Consider the following 18,654-nt stretch of genomic DNA (forward strand, 5'->3'; position numbering starts at 1 on the left):
ACTCTTGTGATGTAGCCTAGTCTGCTACCAGGCAGGTTGACAACAAATGTAAGGTTGCCACTAGAAACAGGAGCCCAGTGCTTTGTGTCTATCCCTCCCAATATCTAGGGAAATGCTTTGATCCAATTGCTGAGAATGGGAATGAACGTTGTCTTATACTGCTTTAGGAAGAACACCATAAATGTGGTATCTTAAAGAAATGAACTAGCCTTGATGACCTGAATACCTGCTGCAGACTAATAACCTTAGAATTCTACATAATTCAGTTGTGATAATGATAATACAGTGGTATCTCGGGTAAAGTACTTAATTTGTTCTGGAGGTCTGTTCTTAACCTGAAACTGTTATTAACCTGAAGCACCACTTTAGCTAATGGGGCCTCCCGCTGCTACCATGCTGCCGGAGCACGATTTCTGTTCTCATCCTGAAGCAAAGTTCTTAACCCGAGGTAATATTTCTGGGTTAGCGGAGTCTGTAACCTGAATCGTATGTAACCCGAGGTACCACTGTAATTAACAACAACAACAAAACCTCCCCTTCAGAAGAGGCATGGAATGGACTGTGGATCAAAGCCCTGTATAAATTTTGGCAATGACAAGAGAAAGTGCCCTCAAAAATCACACATGGTTGGTTTTTCAGATGTCTAGCTTGTATTGTATAAGACCCAACAACTCTCCTATGTGTTGGAGAGGGTGTCCCACTTTTGGGACATAAAGCCATATGTGGTGGGAGTGTTCAAAAATAGAAAATAGAAAAATTCTGGGAAAATGTCTTTGCAGAGATATCTTTGATTACAAGGTAGATAGTTCCTATGTCCCTAGGACTGGCATTGCTTAATTTGTTCAGTCAGGACTCACCAAGAATTAGAAATAAAGATCTTATAACCCATTTATTGACCACAACAAGAACAACCATAGCCAGAACATGGAAAACACTGCAACTGTTGAACATGGATAAGTAGTATGAAGTGGTCTGGCAGACAAAGCTTTGTTGGAAAAGCTAGCATGGAAATTGCAGAGAGGCCAAAAGAAAAACGATAACTTCTATGCAGTATGGGGCAATTTTATTGAACACACAGGTAGTGAGGCACATGGGGGATTAGTGCTTGGGGTGGGTAACATAGTTTGGAATACTTGAAATATACATTTTAACCTTTCCAATTGCTGCAGATACAATGTATTCCTTCCATTTAATGAGATTGGAGCAAATGACGTGTTATTTTCTGGTTTTTAGGATTATGAGAATGTTTGAATTATATGGTGCGGCAAAGAAACTATTTTTAAATGGGGGGGAACCCACCTTCCCTTTAACACCAATGATCTGGTGGTAGTTTTCTGAACCCTGGGTGATTTTTTTAAATGAATAGGGTTAAAGAAAGACAGAAGTGGAGAACATAAAGGTGGCTTCTGTTGAAGGCTCAATGGATACTTAATTGGCGGCTTTTCCAAATGATGAGGGACACAAAAGAAGTCCTTTAACTTGGACTGAGGAGGACACAAACAAAAAGGACAGTTGGAGGAGAGGGCTCCCGGCATATAAGGCAGGGTAGAAAGTATCTTCCAGTGTGAGAGACTGGGAGAAGTAGACTCCCAGGTGGGAGATGGGAAGATCTATTTCTGTATATGGATAAATATATGATATAAATATGGTAAAGGGCCCTACATGTAATAGTAATAATAATTTATTTATACCTCACCCATCTGGCTGGGTTTCCTCAGCTACTCTGGGCGACTCCCAACCCAGAATATTAAAAACGATAAAACATCAAACATTAAAAACTTCCCTAAACAGGGTTGCCTTCAGATGTCTTCTAAAAGTCAGTTGTTTATTTCCTAGACATCTGATGGGAGGGCGTTCCACAGGGCGGGCGCCACTACCGAGAAGGCCCTGTCTGGTTCCCTGTAACTTCGCTTCTCGGAGGGAGGGAACCACCAGAAGGCCCTCAGAGCTGGACCTCAGTGTCCAAGCTGAACAATGGGGATGGAGACACCCCTTCAGATATACTGGACCGAGGCCGTTTAGGGCTTTAAAGGTCAGCACCAATACTTTGAATTATGCTTGGAAACGTACTGGGAGCCATATAGGTCTTTCAGGACCGGGGTTATATGGTCTCTCTCTCTCTCTCGTTACGTTTTTTTTAAAAAAAATATTCTCATTCTGTAGTCTAGTTTGATTCTTATTGTATTTTATCTCAAAAACTGTCCATAAAAAATATTTAAAAACGAAAAATAATGGACACCTTCATTCACCAAAGCTCCAACCTCCCCAGTGTGGTTTCCCACTTTGGCACCCAAGATTAAAAGTAGTCAAATTGCAACGCTCACCATAAAATTCTGCAGTAACTAACTCTTTGCTTCCCTTTAGTGATGCTCTGATTGTAACGCTGTATGAGACTGCCCCACTTGGCCTAATGGTAAGGCCAGTCATGTATCCAGTCTTTGCCGAAGTGCCAGAATTTGACAGGTCCTTCCTTACCTGGAGTAAGTGCTTACCCCGTTATGTACTTCTCACCTTTAGCCTGACCTACACTCCAACCAGATGTAGCACAAAATTATCCTTTGCACTCACACACTTAATCTGGAAGTGGTCTTTTTCTGGCTTTAAAGTAACGCCAACGTTATTGGAGGTGAAGCATTCTCAAGCAAAGCACTCAAATATGACTTGCAAATGATTTACCGTATTTTTCGCTCTATAGGACGCACTTTTTCCCCTCCAAAAATTAAGGGGAAATGTGTATGCGTCCTAGAGCGAATGCAGGCTGCGCGGCTAAGCCCAAAGCCAGAACAGAAAGACGGAGCGCTGCTCAGCCTTTGCGCTGCTCCCCAACCTGGTCTTTGAGGCTGGCGGTGGGGGAAAGCAGCGCTTCTCCCCACTGCCAGCCCCACAAGCTCGGGGGACAGCGGGAAAAATTTTTTTCCCCTGTTCTCCCCCTCCTATGGTCCGGTGCGTCCTATAGAGCGAAAAATACGGTTATTTACCCCAGTACAGACTTTGGGACCTGCTGAGGACAGAACTGCAGACCTTTCTCCATCCGATTAAAGGTCAAATATAAGTCTCATCATAGAATTACTGAAGAAGGAGCTGTGCTTGCCTCTCTCTTTTTGCCCATAGACTTTCTGCGAAGCATATTCCATGCTGTTATTATTTTTAAAAGGGTTAATGTGTTTATAAAAGTCTTTGCCCAGAATCAGTGCAATTTGATCTTTCTGGTTTGGGCTTTAATAGTCTGCTGGCACTATTAAAAACAAACAGAACCCTTAAAGGTCGCGAGAAGGGCAGGATTACAGGAAACGGCAGTAGTTTGTCATTTGTACGCTGGTTCATGCGTAAGGCTAGGTGGGTTTCTCATAGGCCTTCATGCCAACATCTCCTAGGGCCTAGGCCCTGCGTCATCCTATCCTGCATGTAAAAGACAAGAGCATCATGTGCTAGTGCTGTAGTTATGGAGAACTAGAAAGTGCTGCCAGCCCACCTGGCAAACTACCTGTTGCTCTGGACCCATATTTGCAAGATTTAAATCGATAATGGAAACCGGCACATCTGTGCTGAGTTTCAATGGTTTTTACCCTGAAGTACACACAGCCAAGGATGTTTCCAAAGTGTTTTTCTGTGGTCCCATTTCAGTGCTGCAGCACACAACTGGAAACAAGAGATATGTTCCTTTTCTGAAAAGGCAGGAATCCTTTCCTCTGGGACCTTCTTGTGCTGAAACTAAACAAGCTGTATAGGCTTTATTCGGGGCAGAACCTCAATTGGCCCCAAAGGTCGAGTGAGTACATGGGGGCAACAGCCTGTCCAATCTGTCAAATAAGAACTGAACTACAGCTCCCCTGAAACCACAGTTCTGACGCAGTTCTTCCGGGACAGCACCACTTTGGTGGAAGCACAATTTAATGCTTCCCGTTACCTGTTACAAAGCTAGTACATCAGAGAGAGGCTAGACGTCTCGTGTGCATGCTCACTGTCCATTCAATCGTGCTGCTTTCGTCACTTTACACAAACTCTATGGTAATGATTTCCCCTAAGCTAACATTACAAAAAAAGGGACGCGGGTGGCGCTGTGGGTTAAACCACAGAGCCTAGGACTTGCCGATCAGAAGGTCGGCAGTTCGAATCCCCGTGACAGGGTGAGCTCCCGTTGCTCGGTCCCTGCTCCTGCCAACCTAGCAGTTCGAAAGCACGTCAAAGTGCAAGTAGATAAATAGGTACCACTCTGGTGGGAAGGTAAACGGCGTTTCCGCACGCTGCTCTGGTTCGCCAGAAGCGGCTTAGTCATGCTGGCCACATGACCTGGAAGTTGTCTGCGGACAAACGCCGGCTCCTTCGGCCTATAGAGCGAGATGAGCGCGCAACCCCAGAGTCGGTCACGACTGAACCTAATGGTCAGGGTTCCTTTAACATTACAAAATGAAACGTCAGATTTCCCATCTAAAAACAGGACTTCCTCACTAAACTGCTTCAGGGTGTTGTAAGCTGGAAGCAACAGACACATTTAATCAGCCTGAGCAAGGGAACAATCACAAGCAGAGACACAATTTAGGAGAGTTTTGACTTGCTCTCCTGCAGGTGGTGCTCAGGAACGTTACCCTTTGCCCTCCACCTCTTATTTCTTATTCTTTTTAAGTGGCACAGTTTACAGGGGGAAAGGCAATTCTAATTGTTCAAGAGGATCCGTGGACTGATGATACAGAAACTTGGTGTATAGCGCCATCTAATGCCAAGATTTAAAAAATAAATGTATTTGCTTTACGATGGAGAACCTGAGTCATGGCAAGACGTACTGGCTGCTCACATCGGTTCCTTTATTCCGCGGGCCATTCACCTGCAGCAAAGAAAACAGGACAGCAGCTTTGGCAAGCGCAGAGTCAGTCACCCTGGTATAACACCAAAGGAAGGCCACTTCTGTGAAACATCCAAATGCCAACTTAAAATAGTCCAGGTGCCCGTGAGCAAAAATCACGTCTCCCTTTGAGGCTTCCGAAATTTGCTTTGGAGAAAAACCCTCGGCACGGACAGGCCTTCCTTCTTGTTCACCGTCTCTCGCAGCACGTATTCATTGACCACCTGCTCATACCCCACGGATAGGAAAAGTTCAGCCAAGAAATCTGAAGAGAAGAAAGATAAAGCAGTCATCCAGCGTAGGTGGAAGTGCGAACGTGAGATGGCAGTGTGTAACTACGCAGGCTCCTCTTTTCAGCCCAGCCCAGGCAACTAAGACTTCAAAAGTCAAAAGAAAGAGCATTAGGGCAGTTCTCAAGCATCAGCCCCTAGACTTCATTTGCTGAAGAAATCACAATTGTCGTGATTAAGTTTGTTGTTCTTTCCTACTTGACTGGTTGAACTTTAAAGCGGACAAAACTGTAATCCATATTTGGTAAGTGGCCTCCCCAAAATTGTAAGGATACCTTATCATCAATCAGATCTAGATTTAAGGCCTTTTATGCATAAGCAGCAGTTCTACAATATTTATTTGGTCGTGTACCTCATTATATCTGCATCGCTGGAACCCCAGTATCTGTGTACAGTTTGAAGGTTACTATTTTGCTCTGGTGGGGTTTTGCTGCAACGCTCTCCTCTCACTCACATCACCAAGACTCAGAGAACTTGATGGTATCCGACACCTAACAGATTAGCAAAAATGTATAAATCTGAATTGAATATATGCTGGAAGTGTAAAGAAAAAGAAGGTACCTTTTTCATATGCAGTGGACCTGTAAGAAGCTAAAAGCCTACTGGGAAATGATATACAATGAGTTGGAAAAAATGTTTAAAACCAGAGGCTTTTCTTTTAGGAATAGTAGGACTAGAGATACCCAAACAATATAAAAACTTATTTATGTATGTGACAATGGCAGCCCAAATGATTTTAGCCCAAAGATGGAAAGAAGATAGTGTCCTGAGACTAAAGAAGAATGGCAGCAAAAACTGTTGGAATTTGCAGAAATGGTAAACTAACCGGAAGAATAAGAAATCAAGATGAAAGAGTTTTTAATTTGGAATGGAAATCGTATATTGGATATTTTAAAAATGATTGTAAACAGATCAAATCATTAGCGGGATTAATGTAAAGACGTGCAGTGATATAAAACTAATTTTGATTGTTCTGGGCAAATAATAACCAGGTTTAACTTGGAGATGCAACAAATGTATTACCTATAAAGATAGGTAACCGCAGAAAGGGGGGGAGGTCGAAATGAGGTACTGAAATTTGATGAAAAATTATTTTATTGTTTGATGTAAAATGGAAAAAAAAGACTCAAGAGAATTTAGGAATAGTGAAAAGTAATTAGAGAAGTACAATAAAGCCCCATGCACAGTAAAGGTAAAGGTAAAGGAACCCCTGACCATTAGGTCCAGTCGTGGCCGACTCTGGGGTTGCGGCGCTCATCTCGCTTTATTGCCAAGGGAGCTGGCATACAGCTTCCGGGTCATGTGGCCAGCATGACTAAGCCGCTTCTGGCGAACCAGAGCAGCGCACGGAAACGCCGTTTACCTTCCCGCCGGAGCGGTACCTATTTATCTACTTGCACTTTTACGTGCTTTCTAACTGCAAGGTTGGCAGGAACAGGGACCGAGCAATGGGAGCTCACCCCGTCACGGGGATGCGAACCGCTGACCTTCTGATCAGCAAGTCCTAGGCTCTGTGTTTTAACCCACAGCGCCACCCGCATCCCCCCATGCACAGTACCAATGTGAAATGACTACTGAATCCCATGATTTATACTTAATGGAATGCCACAAGACCATACAAGTGGAGATTTTAAACCCAGTTTGTATTCGTTTTTTAAATGGTTTTTGTATTTGTTTTGATTATATTTCTATTGTTAATCGCTTTGAGATGTTTCACAGGAAGCGATTCATAAAGTAACTGGGATAAAAATGCAATAGTTCTGGGAAGCAAAGTGTAAACAAAGCCGAAAGACTCACCATCTGTGAAAAAGTATGATCTGGTTCCATCTTGTCTGACATAGAAGTTTTCTCCAAGCTTGTTAGAAGACTTAAACCGCAGCATAGCATGGTCATAGAGGCCATAATCTCTGAACAGCACACATTTGCCTGGTTTTAACACCTGGCAAATAAGTAACACAAAAATGAAATGGACATTATAAAACAGAAACATGGCGCTACATCTAAAAATGGAATATTGTGTGTCATGAGGCTCAGCTGTTTCAGATATATTTTTACAGCACATCAAACGCACTGGTCATTTTATTCCTACCTTTCCAAGGTACTTGGGAAAAACTTTTCTCTGAATGCTCCAATCATAGTTTTATCCAGTGCTTTTTTTCTGGGGGGACGCAGGGGTATGCATACCCCTAAACATTTTGTGAGTCTTTGTACTTCTGTTCATTTACTGTACAGCGGTACCTCGGGTTACGTATGCTTCAGGTTACATATGCTTCAGGTTACAGCCTCCGCTAACCCAGAAATATTACCTCGGGTTAAGAACTTTGCTTCAGGATAAGAACAGAAATCGTGCAGTGGTGGCGCAGCGGCAGCAGGAGGCCCCATTAGCTAAAGTGGTGCTTCAGGTTAAGAACAGTTTCAGGTTAAGAACAGACCTCCAGAACGAATTAAGTTCTTAACCCGAGGTACCACTGTATTTATTTTCCCCGATTTGAGTTATAAACTGGTGGTTTTCTTGTGTCAGAATGAGAGTACCCCTAAAAAAAAAATTAAAAAAAGAAAAAAAGCACTGGTTTTATCCAAGTACAGTGGAACCTTGGTTCTCAAACTTAATCCGTTCTCTTCGACTCCCAAAACCGTTTGAAAACGAAGGTGCAGCTTCCGACTGGCTGCAGGACCTTCCTGCACTCAAACAAAAACTATGTCGGATGTTTGGCTTCTGAAAAACGTTTGCAAACAGGAACAATTACATCCAGGTTTGCGGCGTTTGGGAGCCAAGCTATTCAAGTACCAAGGTACCACTGTAAAGGATTATAGAAGTGGGATTGGACCCCAATGATACACAAGACATTTGGCGCCCTGCATATCTTGTTGCCTTTGCTCAGTCACTAGCATAGCTGAAATTAAACAAAATAGGGCTTTTGAACTGCCCAGATTTCCATTTTTTTACTTTTTAGTGAAGGTACACATAGCCCTGACAAAGCTACCCCATGTGTGTATTTCTCATTACACGTTTTAGTAGCTCACCTGGACACCAATATATTTTGGAGGAGGGGGGCCACAGTGTGCAAACATGTGGCAACTTTTCGGAGCAGACATGTTTGATGATTTTATGGTAGATTGATTAAAATGCAAGCTTGCTTACTTTATAAAGATTGTGCAAAACCAGATGCATCTTCTCTGGATGAACAGCAGACAGCACAAATATTAAGGTCACAACATCCACGGAATCTGACGGCACATTTTCCAAAATGTCATCTTTGGTAAGGTCACACTGGAATGCTTTGCATCTCTGGGCATCATATAAAGGGTTTTGCTATGAAGTGAAAAGTTTTTTTCTGAGAAACATTTGCAATCAAATGCTCTGATTTCACTTGCTGAAATGAAGACTTTTTGAAAAGTGCCCCAGGAAAGCATGAAACAGCAAGAGAACAATCATTTCTGTCCCTTTGTGGCACAGATATACCACAAACATGCCACTAAATCAAGATTTTAGATAGTATAGTATAGTATAGTATAGTATAGTATAGTATAGTATAGTATAGTACAGTCGTACCTTGGAAGTCAAACGGAATCTGTTCCGGAAGTCCATTTGACTTCCAAAACGTTCAGAAACCAAAGCGCGGCTTCTGATTGGCGGCAGGAAGCTCCTGCCGCCAATCAGAAGCCACAGAAGGCCCATCAGACGTTCGGCTTCCCAAAATAGTTTGCAAACAGGAACAGTCACTTCCGGGTTTGCGGCGTTCGGGAGCCAAAACGTTGGAGAACTAACTGCTTTTGAACTCATTAACAACTAGCCGTACCAGCGGTCAGAATCACTGTTTGAAAACCTGTTTTCAAATATGCTAGACTGACTTGTTATAAATCTTCAAAATTCAAAAATACTTTTTCTTTAAAAACCATAATAAAAAAGGATAGATAGAATCTTTGCCCCCGGTTTTTGAAATTATTGGAAGATATGTCTGCACCTAAAACCTGGCAACAATCTCTTTCCTGACATTTTCATATTAGAAAGGAATTTATGTAATCCTTATAATGTCACAGATATACATGAGTTAAGGTTAGTCAACATATGCAGTATGATAAAAGAGCATAGAAGCAGTATGATAAAAGAGCATATTTTTCTTCTGTTTATCTGAGCACATTCTGCTATGTACTGATTATGGTTGCAGAAACTTATGTGGCTAAAACAAGGGAGACTATTGCCACGCCAGCCTTAACCAAAGCTGACCATGGAAAACCTGATGTTGTAGTTGTGAAGATTTTCAGACTTCCATTTTTGCTGCACCTGCTGAAATTTCTCTTTTACACAGGTACTACAGGTTCAGGAGCCCTGTTCTCTTGTGCTACCCAGGCTACCCTGTCTCTCTGCACAGAAGGTGACTGATTTCTTTTCAAGCCTCCAATTCAATATTTTCAGTCATATGATGCCTACTTTTTCACAACAATTCAGTGTTTGTGCCTGCTGATCTCAACATGAAATAGGGAAGAAAGGAAACCATGACTGGGACTCAATGCCATACACTGTAGCATTCAAGAGTTAAGTATTCATCACTGATCATGTAATCAAATACAAGGGTAGGAAGAGTTAAAAGCTTTATTTGGTTAGCCTGATGTAGCAATCACTCTCCAGAAATTGTTATGTCAGGCTAACCAAATGCGTAAATTAATAATTGGGAACAGCCATGTAGTAAACCCTACACAACATATGTAGGAACCCCTAATTTTTGGCACAATCTGTCCTCCTCTTTTTCTTCATTTCTTTTATCATTCACTTTTTAAAAATAGGGATATACTATTTTCCCTTTTCAAAGAACATTTAGGCACCGGTCTCTTGCGGTGGGTGGGGTGGGAGTAAGACAAACATCTCACCAACCTTTACATATTCCACAGCTCGGGGAGAGAAATCACAGGCATAAGCAAAGATATTCAAATCCTCTTCTAAAAGTGGAAACAAACAATTCCCGACACCACAGCCTGCTTCAAGGATGGTGAGTTTCTGATCCTCAAACTGTTTGGGAGAGAAACAATTGCATTTGATATATCTTTCCAGAGCGAAATGCATCATTAAAAAGCTGTAATGTTTTCAGAAACGAGGTCCACACGTATTATTCACATTGCAGTGCTAAGTTTTATCACCCTGGAAATCATTTGTTTACAATAAAGACAGAGCCAAGAAAGGGACGCCTCTCTTCATTGTAGTCTTCGCTTTGGGGTCTCCATGAGGGCACAATCCTCTTTTGTGTGCTTCATTTTCGTGTGTGTGTTTTTGCTGTGTTGCTACTGCAGAAAAACAGGGTACAAGGTGGTTGTTGCAGGTGCTTAAAGGGACCCCTGACCATTAGGTCCAGTCGTGGCCGACTCTGGAGTTGTGGCGCTCATCTCGCTTTATTGGCCAAGGGAGCCGGCGTACAGCTTCCGGATCATTTGGCCAGCATGACTAAGCCGCTCCTGACGAACCAGAGCAGTGCACGGAAACGCCGTTTACCTTCCCGCCAGAGCGGTACCTATTTATCTAGCTGCACTTTGACATGCTTTCGATCTGCTAGGTTGGCAGGATCAGGACCGAGCAACGGGAGCTCACCCCGTTGCGGGGATTCGAACCACCGACCATCTGATCGGCAAGTCCTAGGCTCTGTGGTTTAACCCACAGCGCCACCGGCGTCCCTGTTGCAGATGCTTACGGGCAGCTATTCAGGATGACAGCCTGTTTGGGTTGGAGAGCAGGGGTGAAAGGCATTAAGTTGTTCATAGGCCAACAGAGTAAGAGTCTGTTGGTACAGAGTGGGCCCTCTTTATGTGCCAGACCAAGGGAGAGTGCTTATTTTGTGATGAGTGCTTATTTTTGTCATTTGTTTAAGTCATTTGTTTAATAAGAGTGCTTATTTTTGTCATTTGTTTATGTTATACGCTGGACCTATTTTTACAGATTCTGTAATTTTTACACATTGTTATATTTACTTTGTATATTTTTTATTGTTTACAGAGCAGTATTGTCCCCTGCTCTGTAACTGAAATATTCAATTAAGAGCAGATTATAAATACTACTAATCACAACAAGAACATCATCTCTCACTATGATTTAAGCTGTATGATGCATAGCGATTTCACAATCAAAACATATGTATATACAGACTGGCTTATCCACACCTCCCCTTGTTCTGCTGCTACCGTCACCCTCCTGGGGGGGAAACTGCTCTTTAGTGCTCAGTTGGAGCTAACAGGAATCTGGGTTTCCCCCAGATTGGCATTTGTTGTGATGCATTATATATTTTATCTGCTGTAAGCAGCCCAGCGTGGCTGGGGAAACCCAGCCAGTTGGGTAGGGTATAAAATCATCATCAGCAGCATCATTGCCCAACAGATACAATCTTCCAAGCAAATTAGGTTCCAAACCACCTCTGTGGGGGTAAAATGGGCAGCTATGTCTCCTACAGTAATACTGTGATTCCCAGCAGTCCCCCATCGAAACACTAACCAGATTTATCCCTACTTAGTGTCAACATCAGATCCTCCCAGGTCATTCACTAATCTATACTGGAGGCATCTGGAATACTATTGTCCTGATTTCTTTTTTTTTGGGGGGGGAGTAATTCTAATACTGACTTATCCTGCAATCATTGCAGGGACTCCAGTGTACAATGTCTAGGATTTGTTAGATGACATATTATGTAATTCTGATTAAATAAAATACACCATAACCATCTAGAGCAAGGAGGTCATTGGAGCTGAATGAAGCATTTGTGCAAAGGATAGCAATGTACAATTTCCGCAGAAATGGGAAGTTCTGTTTATGTGAGCAGGACCTTTGCACGCTAAGTAACCGACTGGCATCAGCAAAAAATATCTGAGGAGTTGCCAAATCAAGTTTGCCCAGGCAGCATCATGGAAACTGCAAGGTGCATCTACGTACCTATTGCATTCATGCAAAATTTTACATAAATTAGGATGGAACAAAGATTGGCTAGGGCTTTCCAGTTCACAAAAAAACCCCCACATTTCTACTGTAGCTCTTGCTTTCCCTGTGATGCTCTAGCATGCATAATGACACTCACTTCACGGCATGCTTTTAATTCTTCAAACTCTCTAGTTGTCCAGTGCCTGTCCTTGAAAAACTTGGTGCTGTTCCTTTTGTAAAACAGATCCCAGTTCTTCTGTGCTTCCTTCTCTAGTTTCTGCTGTTTGAAGTCAGAGACAAAGACCTGTTCTTTGGCCAGTTTTTCGGCTTCTTCGGGGCTAAGAATTCTTGTTTTGTGCCCTCTCTTTTGGAATGCCCCGTCTTCACAAGCTGAGATGGTCACATCAAGCTGAGCAACAGGCGATTCACCTTGCTGAGGCCTGGAGTCGGTCATCTTAATTAAGGAGAACTCTGGAGATTCAGAGTTGCTTTATTCTTCAACTACAGCAATTCTCCATTCAGAAAAGAACTACTCTGAGAAGGACAATAAGGACAAGGTTAGCATTTTTCATCTTTCGCTGGACATGTTACAAAACGATAAAGGGGCCCTTGAAATGTGTTGTTTCCCTCTAACATCACCTTTGGAAAATGTAGTTGAATTCTTTTTTAGACAGAATGGACAAGCTCCGAAAACCCTACCAAGGTACAAGAAGAAATCAATCCCTAACAGGATAGATTGGTGTACAACTTTTAGAAGACATCTGAAGGCAGCCCTGTTTAGGGAAGTTTTTATTGTCTGACGTTTTATCATGTTTTTAATATTCTTTTGGGAGCTGCCCACAGTGGCTGGGGAGACCTGGCCAGATTGGCAGGGTATAAGTAATTTTAAAAAATTATTATTATTACTATTATTATTATTATGTTTGAAGGTTAATCCATGCCACAGACATATATATTGTAAACATTTTCCAGCTGCTTCCACCCTGAGCTGTTGTATGTTTGCATATGTCTGGATCCCACCACCAAACCTAATGCCAATTCTAAATGGGAAAGGACATCAAGGTCCCAGAATTCATTTCCAAATACCCATATAATCTCACTGTTTTCCTATCATCTGAATGTAGTTTCCCAACTTTCATGTGAAACTGAAGATCAAGGTGCTTGACACACCTGGAAGATGCTCTCTTTCCTACTACTACTACAACAACTAGCAGGCCATATGATAAAATATTTCCCCCCCTTGATCTAGGAATGCAAAGGGAAGAGTACATTGAAGGAGTCCATCAGAGCCACAAAGCAGTTATGGAAGCAAATGAGATAACAAGTTTTTAGGATTTGGTGGGTGGGCATGTGTATTTTACAGTAACACCAGAGGGAGCTGGCTAGCCACAGTGTGTTTAAAGATTTCTTTCCTTCAAAGAGGGTCTTTGCAAACCACTTAACAATTTCTCCGTCTGTTTGCTGCAGCAGCTGCACAGCACAGGGTGAGTTTTTTTTATTGTATTTTGATTGCTACTTTTACTCCTTGTAGTTATCTTGCATTTTATAGCATTGCAATTTGCATTCCACAAACTGTAGCACAATAAAATACAATGCAAAAAACAAAACAAAAGAAGCAATAAAAATAAAATAATTAAAAACCTGGATGTGTTTTTGATGCCGTGGATGTGCTGTTGCCTGTCTTCAACTGCAAAGTCATGGACCACCTGAATGAAACAGACCATAGCTTGGGAACCCCTGGTCTAGGATAGGGGTCTGAAACCTGTGGCCCTACAGATATTGCCAGACACCGATTCCCCACTGACAGGGCTGCTGGGAGGGAGCCGGAATCCAACAACATCTGGAGCCTTGCAGGTTCTCCATTCCCTTCCAGTATTTCTCAAACTTGGCTCTCCAGCTGTTGTCGGACTACAACTCCCATCATCTCTGACCACTGGTCCTGCTAGCTAGGGATGATGGGAGTTGTAGTCTGAAAAATAGCTGGAAACACAAAGCTAGGTGGATCCATGGTCCCGACTTGGCCCCGAACAACTGCCTACTGTTCCACTTCACAGGAAAACACATCCCTGTTGGTGGTGGGCACATGAAGCTCACTTGCGGAGCCTTCCCCACCCCCCAATTTCTTTTCTTTTTTTACAGTAATTTTTATTTGGTTTTGCAAGTATTAAGTTTATAGCAATCCAAATAGCATCCATATTTCAAGATTCCACCAAATCTCTTGACTTCCCACCTTCCACTCCATGGGTCCTATTGTACACCCTCTCAACTGCATTTTATTTCATAACGCCTAATTTGTATCTTTCCAAATTGTCCATGATATTCGCTACGTTACAAGTGTTGTTAAAATCCTGCTAATGTTTTCATCTGCTTACAGTGGTCTCCTAGACCCATTCCCCAATTACAGCCCACTTCACAGGAAAACACATCCCTATTTCAATCCCAAGCTGCTACGCTCGGCGCGGCTACCGAATCACTGAATCGTAGAGTTGGAAGGGACCCCGAAGGGTCATCTAGTCTGACCCGCAGCAAGGCAGGCATTTCAACTAAAGCACCCATGACAGGGGGTCCAATTAGGCAGATTCATTACAGTATTGCGTTTTTAACCCCCCCCCATCTCCTTGGGTGTTGAGTGCCACCCACCAACCTACCGTCAGGGGTCCAAATAACGCTGCGGGCGGTCCCCCCCAAAAAAGGACGCAGAGCTGTAAGGGCGCAATATAAGAATAATTTCCTAAGTCTGGGGCACTCTGGACATGCTCAGAGGCCGCGTTCCTCCCCAAGCCGTAAGGCGCAAAATAATAAGAATAATTTCTGAAGCCCGTGGCGCTCTGGACATGCTCAGAGGCCGCGTCCCTCCCCGAGCCGTAAGGGCGCAAAATAATAAGAATAATTTCCTAAGTCTGCGGCGCTCTGGACGTGCTCAGAGGCCGCGTTCCTCCCAAGTCGTAAGGGCGCAAAATAATAAGAATAATTTCCTAAGTCCGGGGCATTCTGGACATGCTCAGAGGCCGCGTCCCTCCCCGAGCCGTAAGGGCGCAAAATAATAAGAATAATTTCCTAAGTCTGGGGCACTCTGGACATGCTCAGAGGCCGCGTTCCTCCCCAAGTCGTAAGGCGCAAAATAATAAGAATAATTTCTGAAGCCCGTTGCGCTCTGGACATGCTCAGAGGCCGCGTTCTTCCCCAAGCCATAAGGGCGCAAAATAATAAGAATAATTTCCTAAGTCCGGGGCATTCTGGACATGCTCAGAGGCCGCGTTCCTCCCCAAGCCGTAAGGGCGCAAAATAATAAGAATAATTTCCTAAGTCTGGGGCACTCTGGACATGCTCAGAGGCCGCGTTCCTCCCCGGGCCGTAAGGGCGCAAAATAATAAGAATAATTTCCTAAGTCCGGGGCATTCTGGACATGCTCAGAGGCCGCATTCCTCCCCAAGCCGTAAGGGCACAAAATAATAAGAATAATTTCCTATGTCTGCGGCGCTCTGGACGTGCTCAGAGGCCGCGTTCCTCCCAAGTCGTAAGGGCGCAAAATAATAAGAATAATTTCCTATGTCTGCGGTGCTCTGGACGTGCTCAGAGGCCGCGTTCCTCCCCAAGCCATAAGGGCGCAAAATAATAAGAATAATTTCTGAAGCCCGTGGCGCTCTGGACATGCTCAGAGGCCGCGTCCCTCCCCGAGCCGCAAGGGCGCAAAATAATAAGAATAATTTCCTAAGTCTGCGGCGCTCTGGACATGCTCAGAGGCCGCGTTCCTCCCCAAGCTGTAAGGGCGCAAAATAATAAGAATAATTTCCTAAGTCCGGGGCATTCTGGACATGCTCAGAGGCCGCGTTCCTCCCAAGTCGTAAGGGCGCAAAATAATAAGAATAATTTCCTAAGTCCGGGGCATTCTGGACATGCTCAGAGGCCGCGTCCCTCCCCGAGCCGTAAGGGCGCAAAATAATAAGAATAATTTCCTAAGTCTGGGGCACTCTGGACATGCTCAGAGGCCGCGTTCCTCCCCAAGTCGTAAGGCGCAAAATAATAAGAATAATTTCTGAAGCCCGTTGCGCTCTGGACATGCTCAGAGGCCGCGTTCTTCCCCAAGCCGTAAGGGCGCAAAATAATAAGAATAATTTCCTAAGTCCGGGGCATTCTGGACATGCTCAGAGGCCGCGTTCCTCCCCAAGCCGTAAGGGCGCAAAATAATAAGAATAATTTCCTAAGTCCGGGGCACTCTGGACATGCTCAGAGGCCGCGTTCCTCCCCGGGCCGTAAGGGCGCAAAATAATAAGAATAATTTCCTAAGTCCGGGGCATTCTGGACATGCTCAGAGGCCGCGTTCCTCCCCAAGCCGTAAGGGCACAAAATAATAAGAATAATTTCCTATGTCTGCGGCGCTCTGGACGTGCTCAGAGGCCGCGTTACTCCCAAGTCGTAAGGGCGCAAAATAATAAGAATAATTTCCTATGTCTGCAGTGGACGTGCTCAGAGGCCGCGTTCCTCCCCAAGCCGTAAGGGCGCAAAATAATAAGAATAATTTCCTAAGTCTGGGGCACTCTGGACATGCTCAGAGGCCGCGTTCCTCCCCAAGCCGTAAGGGCGCAAAATAATAAGAATAATTTCCTAAATCCGGGGCATTCTGGACATGCTCAGAGGCCGCGTTCCTCCCCAAGCCGTAAGGGCGCAAAATAATAAGAATAATTTCCTAAGTCTGGGGCACTCTGGACATGCTCAGAGGCCGCGTTCCTCCCCGAGCCGTAAGGCGCAAAATAATAAGAATAATTTCCTAAGTCTGGGGCACTCTGGACATGCTCAGAGGCCGCGTTCCTCCCCAAGCCGTAAGGGCGCAAAATAATAAGAATAATTTCCTAAGTCCGGGGCATTCTGGACATGCTCAGAGGCCGCGTTCCTCCCCGAGCCGCAAGGGCGCAAAATAATAAGAATAATTTCCTAAATCCGGGGCATTCTGGACATGCTCAGAGGCCGCGTTCCTCCCAAGTCGTAAGGGCGCAAAATAATAAGAATAATTTCCTATGTCTGCAATGCTCTGGACGTGCTCAGAGGCCGCGTTCCTCCCCAAGCCATAAGGGCGCAAAATAATAAGAATAATTTCTGAAGCCCGTGGCGCTCTGGACATGCTCAGAGGCCGCGTCCCTCCCCGAGCCGTAAGGGCGCAAAATAATAAGAATAATTTCCTAAGTCTGCGGCGCTCTGGACGTGCTCAGAGGCCGCGTTTCTCCCCGGGCCGTAAGGGCGTAAAATAATAATTTCCGAAGTCCCCGGCACTCTGGACATGCTCAGAGGCCGCGTTCCTCCCTTTCCCCTCCCTGCTAAGCGTCTCTCGAGGGAGCGCGGCCTGTGCTGGGCCTAGCGGCGGCTGAGGCCTACCTTCTCTCTCCCCTCAGGCGCGGAGCGCTTTCCCGGTCACACGCCGCCGCCGCCTCCTGGCAGCCCGGAAGAGGGAGAGCAGGAGGGGAAGAAGCGCAAGGGCCCGGGCGGGCCTTGGTCGTCGTTGTTGCCGGCAAAGGAGCCACCGCGCTTGCTTTTCCGCTCGGCGGCCATGAACGGCTCGGCGAACCCGCTGCTGGACAAGGACGAGCACCCGCTGCAGCTGGGCGAGAGCTTCGAGAGGCACCCCAAGGCCTCCTTCCACACCATCCGCTGTGAGTAAGGGGGCGCGGGGGGGAGGGACGGACGGTCGCCCAAAGCCCCCCGGGCCCGAGGGAAGCGGCTTCTGAGGGGGAAAGGAGGCCTACTCGCGAGCAAGCGCCAACGGGGGAAGCGAGGGGGAGCCTGAGGGGGAATGGCAGCCCTTCCTTCCCTCAGGACGGGCCAGGGGGGCTTAGTCCTAGTGGAGGAGGCTGAGGGTCGAGGGTATAGGCCGGTATACTCAGTGCCATATTTACGTATAAGCTAAACAAGCTATACCTTGGGGGGGCCCTCTCTTGCGCACCCCCAAAAAATTTAAAGGGAAAAAACACCCTGGATGTACATTTCCAAAATATAAGATAAAACCTACATACAGCAACAGTGTTTTGTGTTGTGTATTGTCCTATGATGTAAGTAATGAGCCCCGCCTGCTCCCTAAAACATCTCTGGTTTGCTCATTTCTATATATAGGGTCCCCTATATATCCTGCATGGGCTGGTTGCATGGCAACATGTGCAAATGGCTTAATAATAATAATATTAGTAATTTTTATTTATACCCCGCCCTCCCCGGCCAGAGCCGGGGCTCAGGGCTGCTAATACCAATAAAATTACAATGAAAATTTGAAATACTTTATTGTCACTTGTACAACTTGTGTACCGTGATATTACACTATTAATTAAGGGGGGGAAGCAACCCAATTGTGGAGGGGGCTGAGGGTCGAGGGTATAGGCCGGTATACTCAGTAATGAGCCCCGCCTGCTCCCTAAAACATCAATGGTTTGCTCATTTCTATATATAGGGTCCCCACATTTTGCATGGACTGGTTGCATGGCAACATGGGCAAATGGCTTTATGATGATGATGATAATACAGTGGTACCTTGGGATGCGAATGGGATCCGTTCTGGAGCCCTGTTTGCATCCAGAAGCAAACGTAACTAGCAACGGCACGTCTGTGCACGTGCGTGTCGCTTTTTGCCGCTTCTGCGCATGCGC

The 18,654-nt window shown here is 44.9% G+C and overlaps 1 protein-coding gene across 4 annotated transcripts; it reads right to left on the bottom strand.

Annotated features, from left to right (window-relative positions):
- Window position 1: 1 nt before the first annotated feature.
- METTL6 (methyltransferase 6, tRNA N3-cytidine) lies at window positions 2-17,739 on the bottom strand. 4 transcript variants are annotated; one of them, XM_083578260.1, is made up of 6 exons: window positions 17,396-17,737; window positions 12,183-12,559; window positions 10,004-10,138; window positions 8,273-8,443; window positions 6,928-7,069; window positions 2-21 (listed from the first exon to the last, which is right to left on the bottom strand). In XM_083578260.1, the coding sequence occupies exons 2-6, from the start codon at window positions 12,477-12,479 to the stop codon at window positions 17-19; spliced, it is 750 nt and encodes a 249-aa protein (XP_083434386.1). In that variant the 5' UTR covers window positions 12,480-12,559; window positions 17,396-17,737; the 3' UTR covers window positions 2-16. The 4 variants fall into 4 exon arrangements, with proteins under 4 accessions (XP_083434386.1, XP_083434383.1, XP_083434384.1 ...); XM_083578257.1 differs by lacking the exon at window positions 2-21 and adding an exon at window positions 871-5,105 and having other exon boundaries at window positions 17,396-17,727; XM_083578258.1 differs by lacking the exons at window positions 2-21; window positions 17,396-17,737 and adding exons at window positions 871-5,105; window positions 14,674-14,765.
- Window positions 17,740-18,654: the final 915 nt, after the last annotated feature.

Source organism: Podarcis filfolensis (genome assembly GCF_964270895.1).
Source record: "Podarcis filfolensis genome assembly, chromosome: 12".
Lineage (NCBI taxonomy): Eukaryota > Metazoa > Chordata > Lepidosauria > Squamata > Lacertidae > Podarcis > Podarcis filfolensis.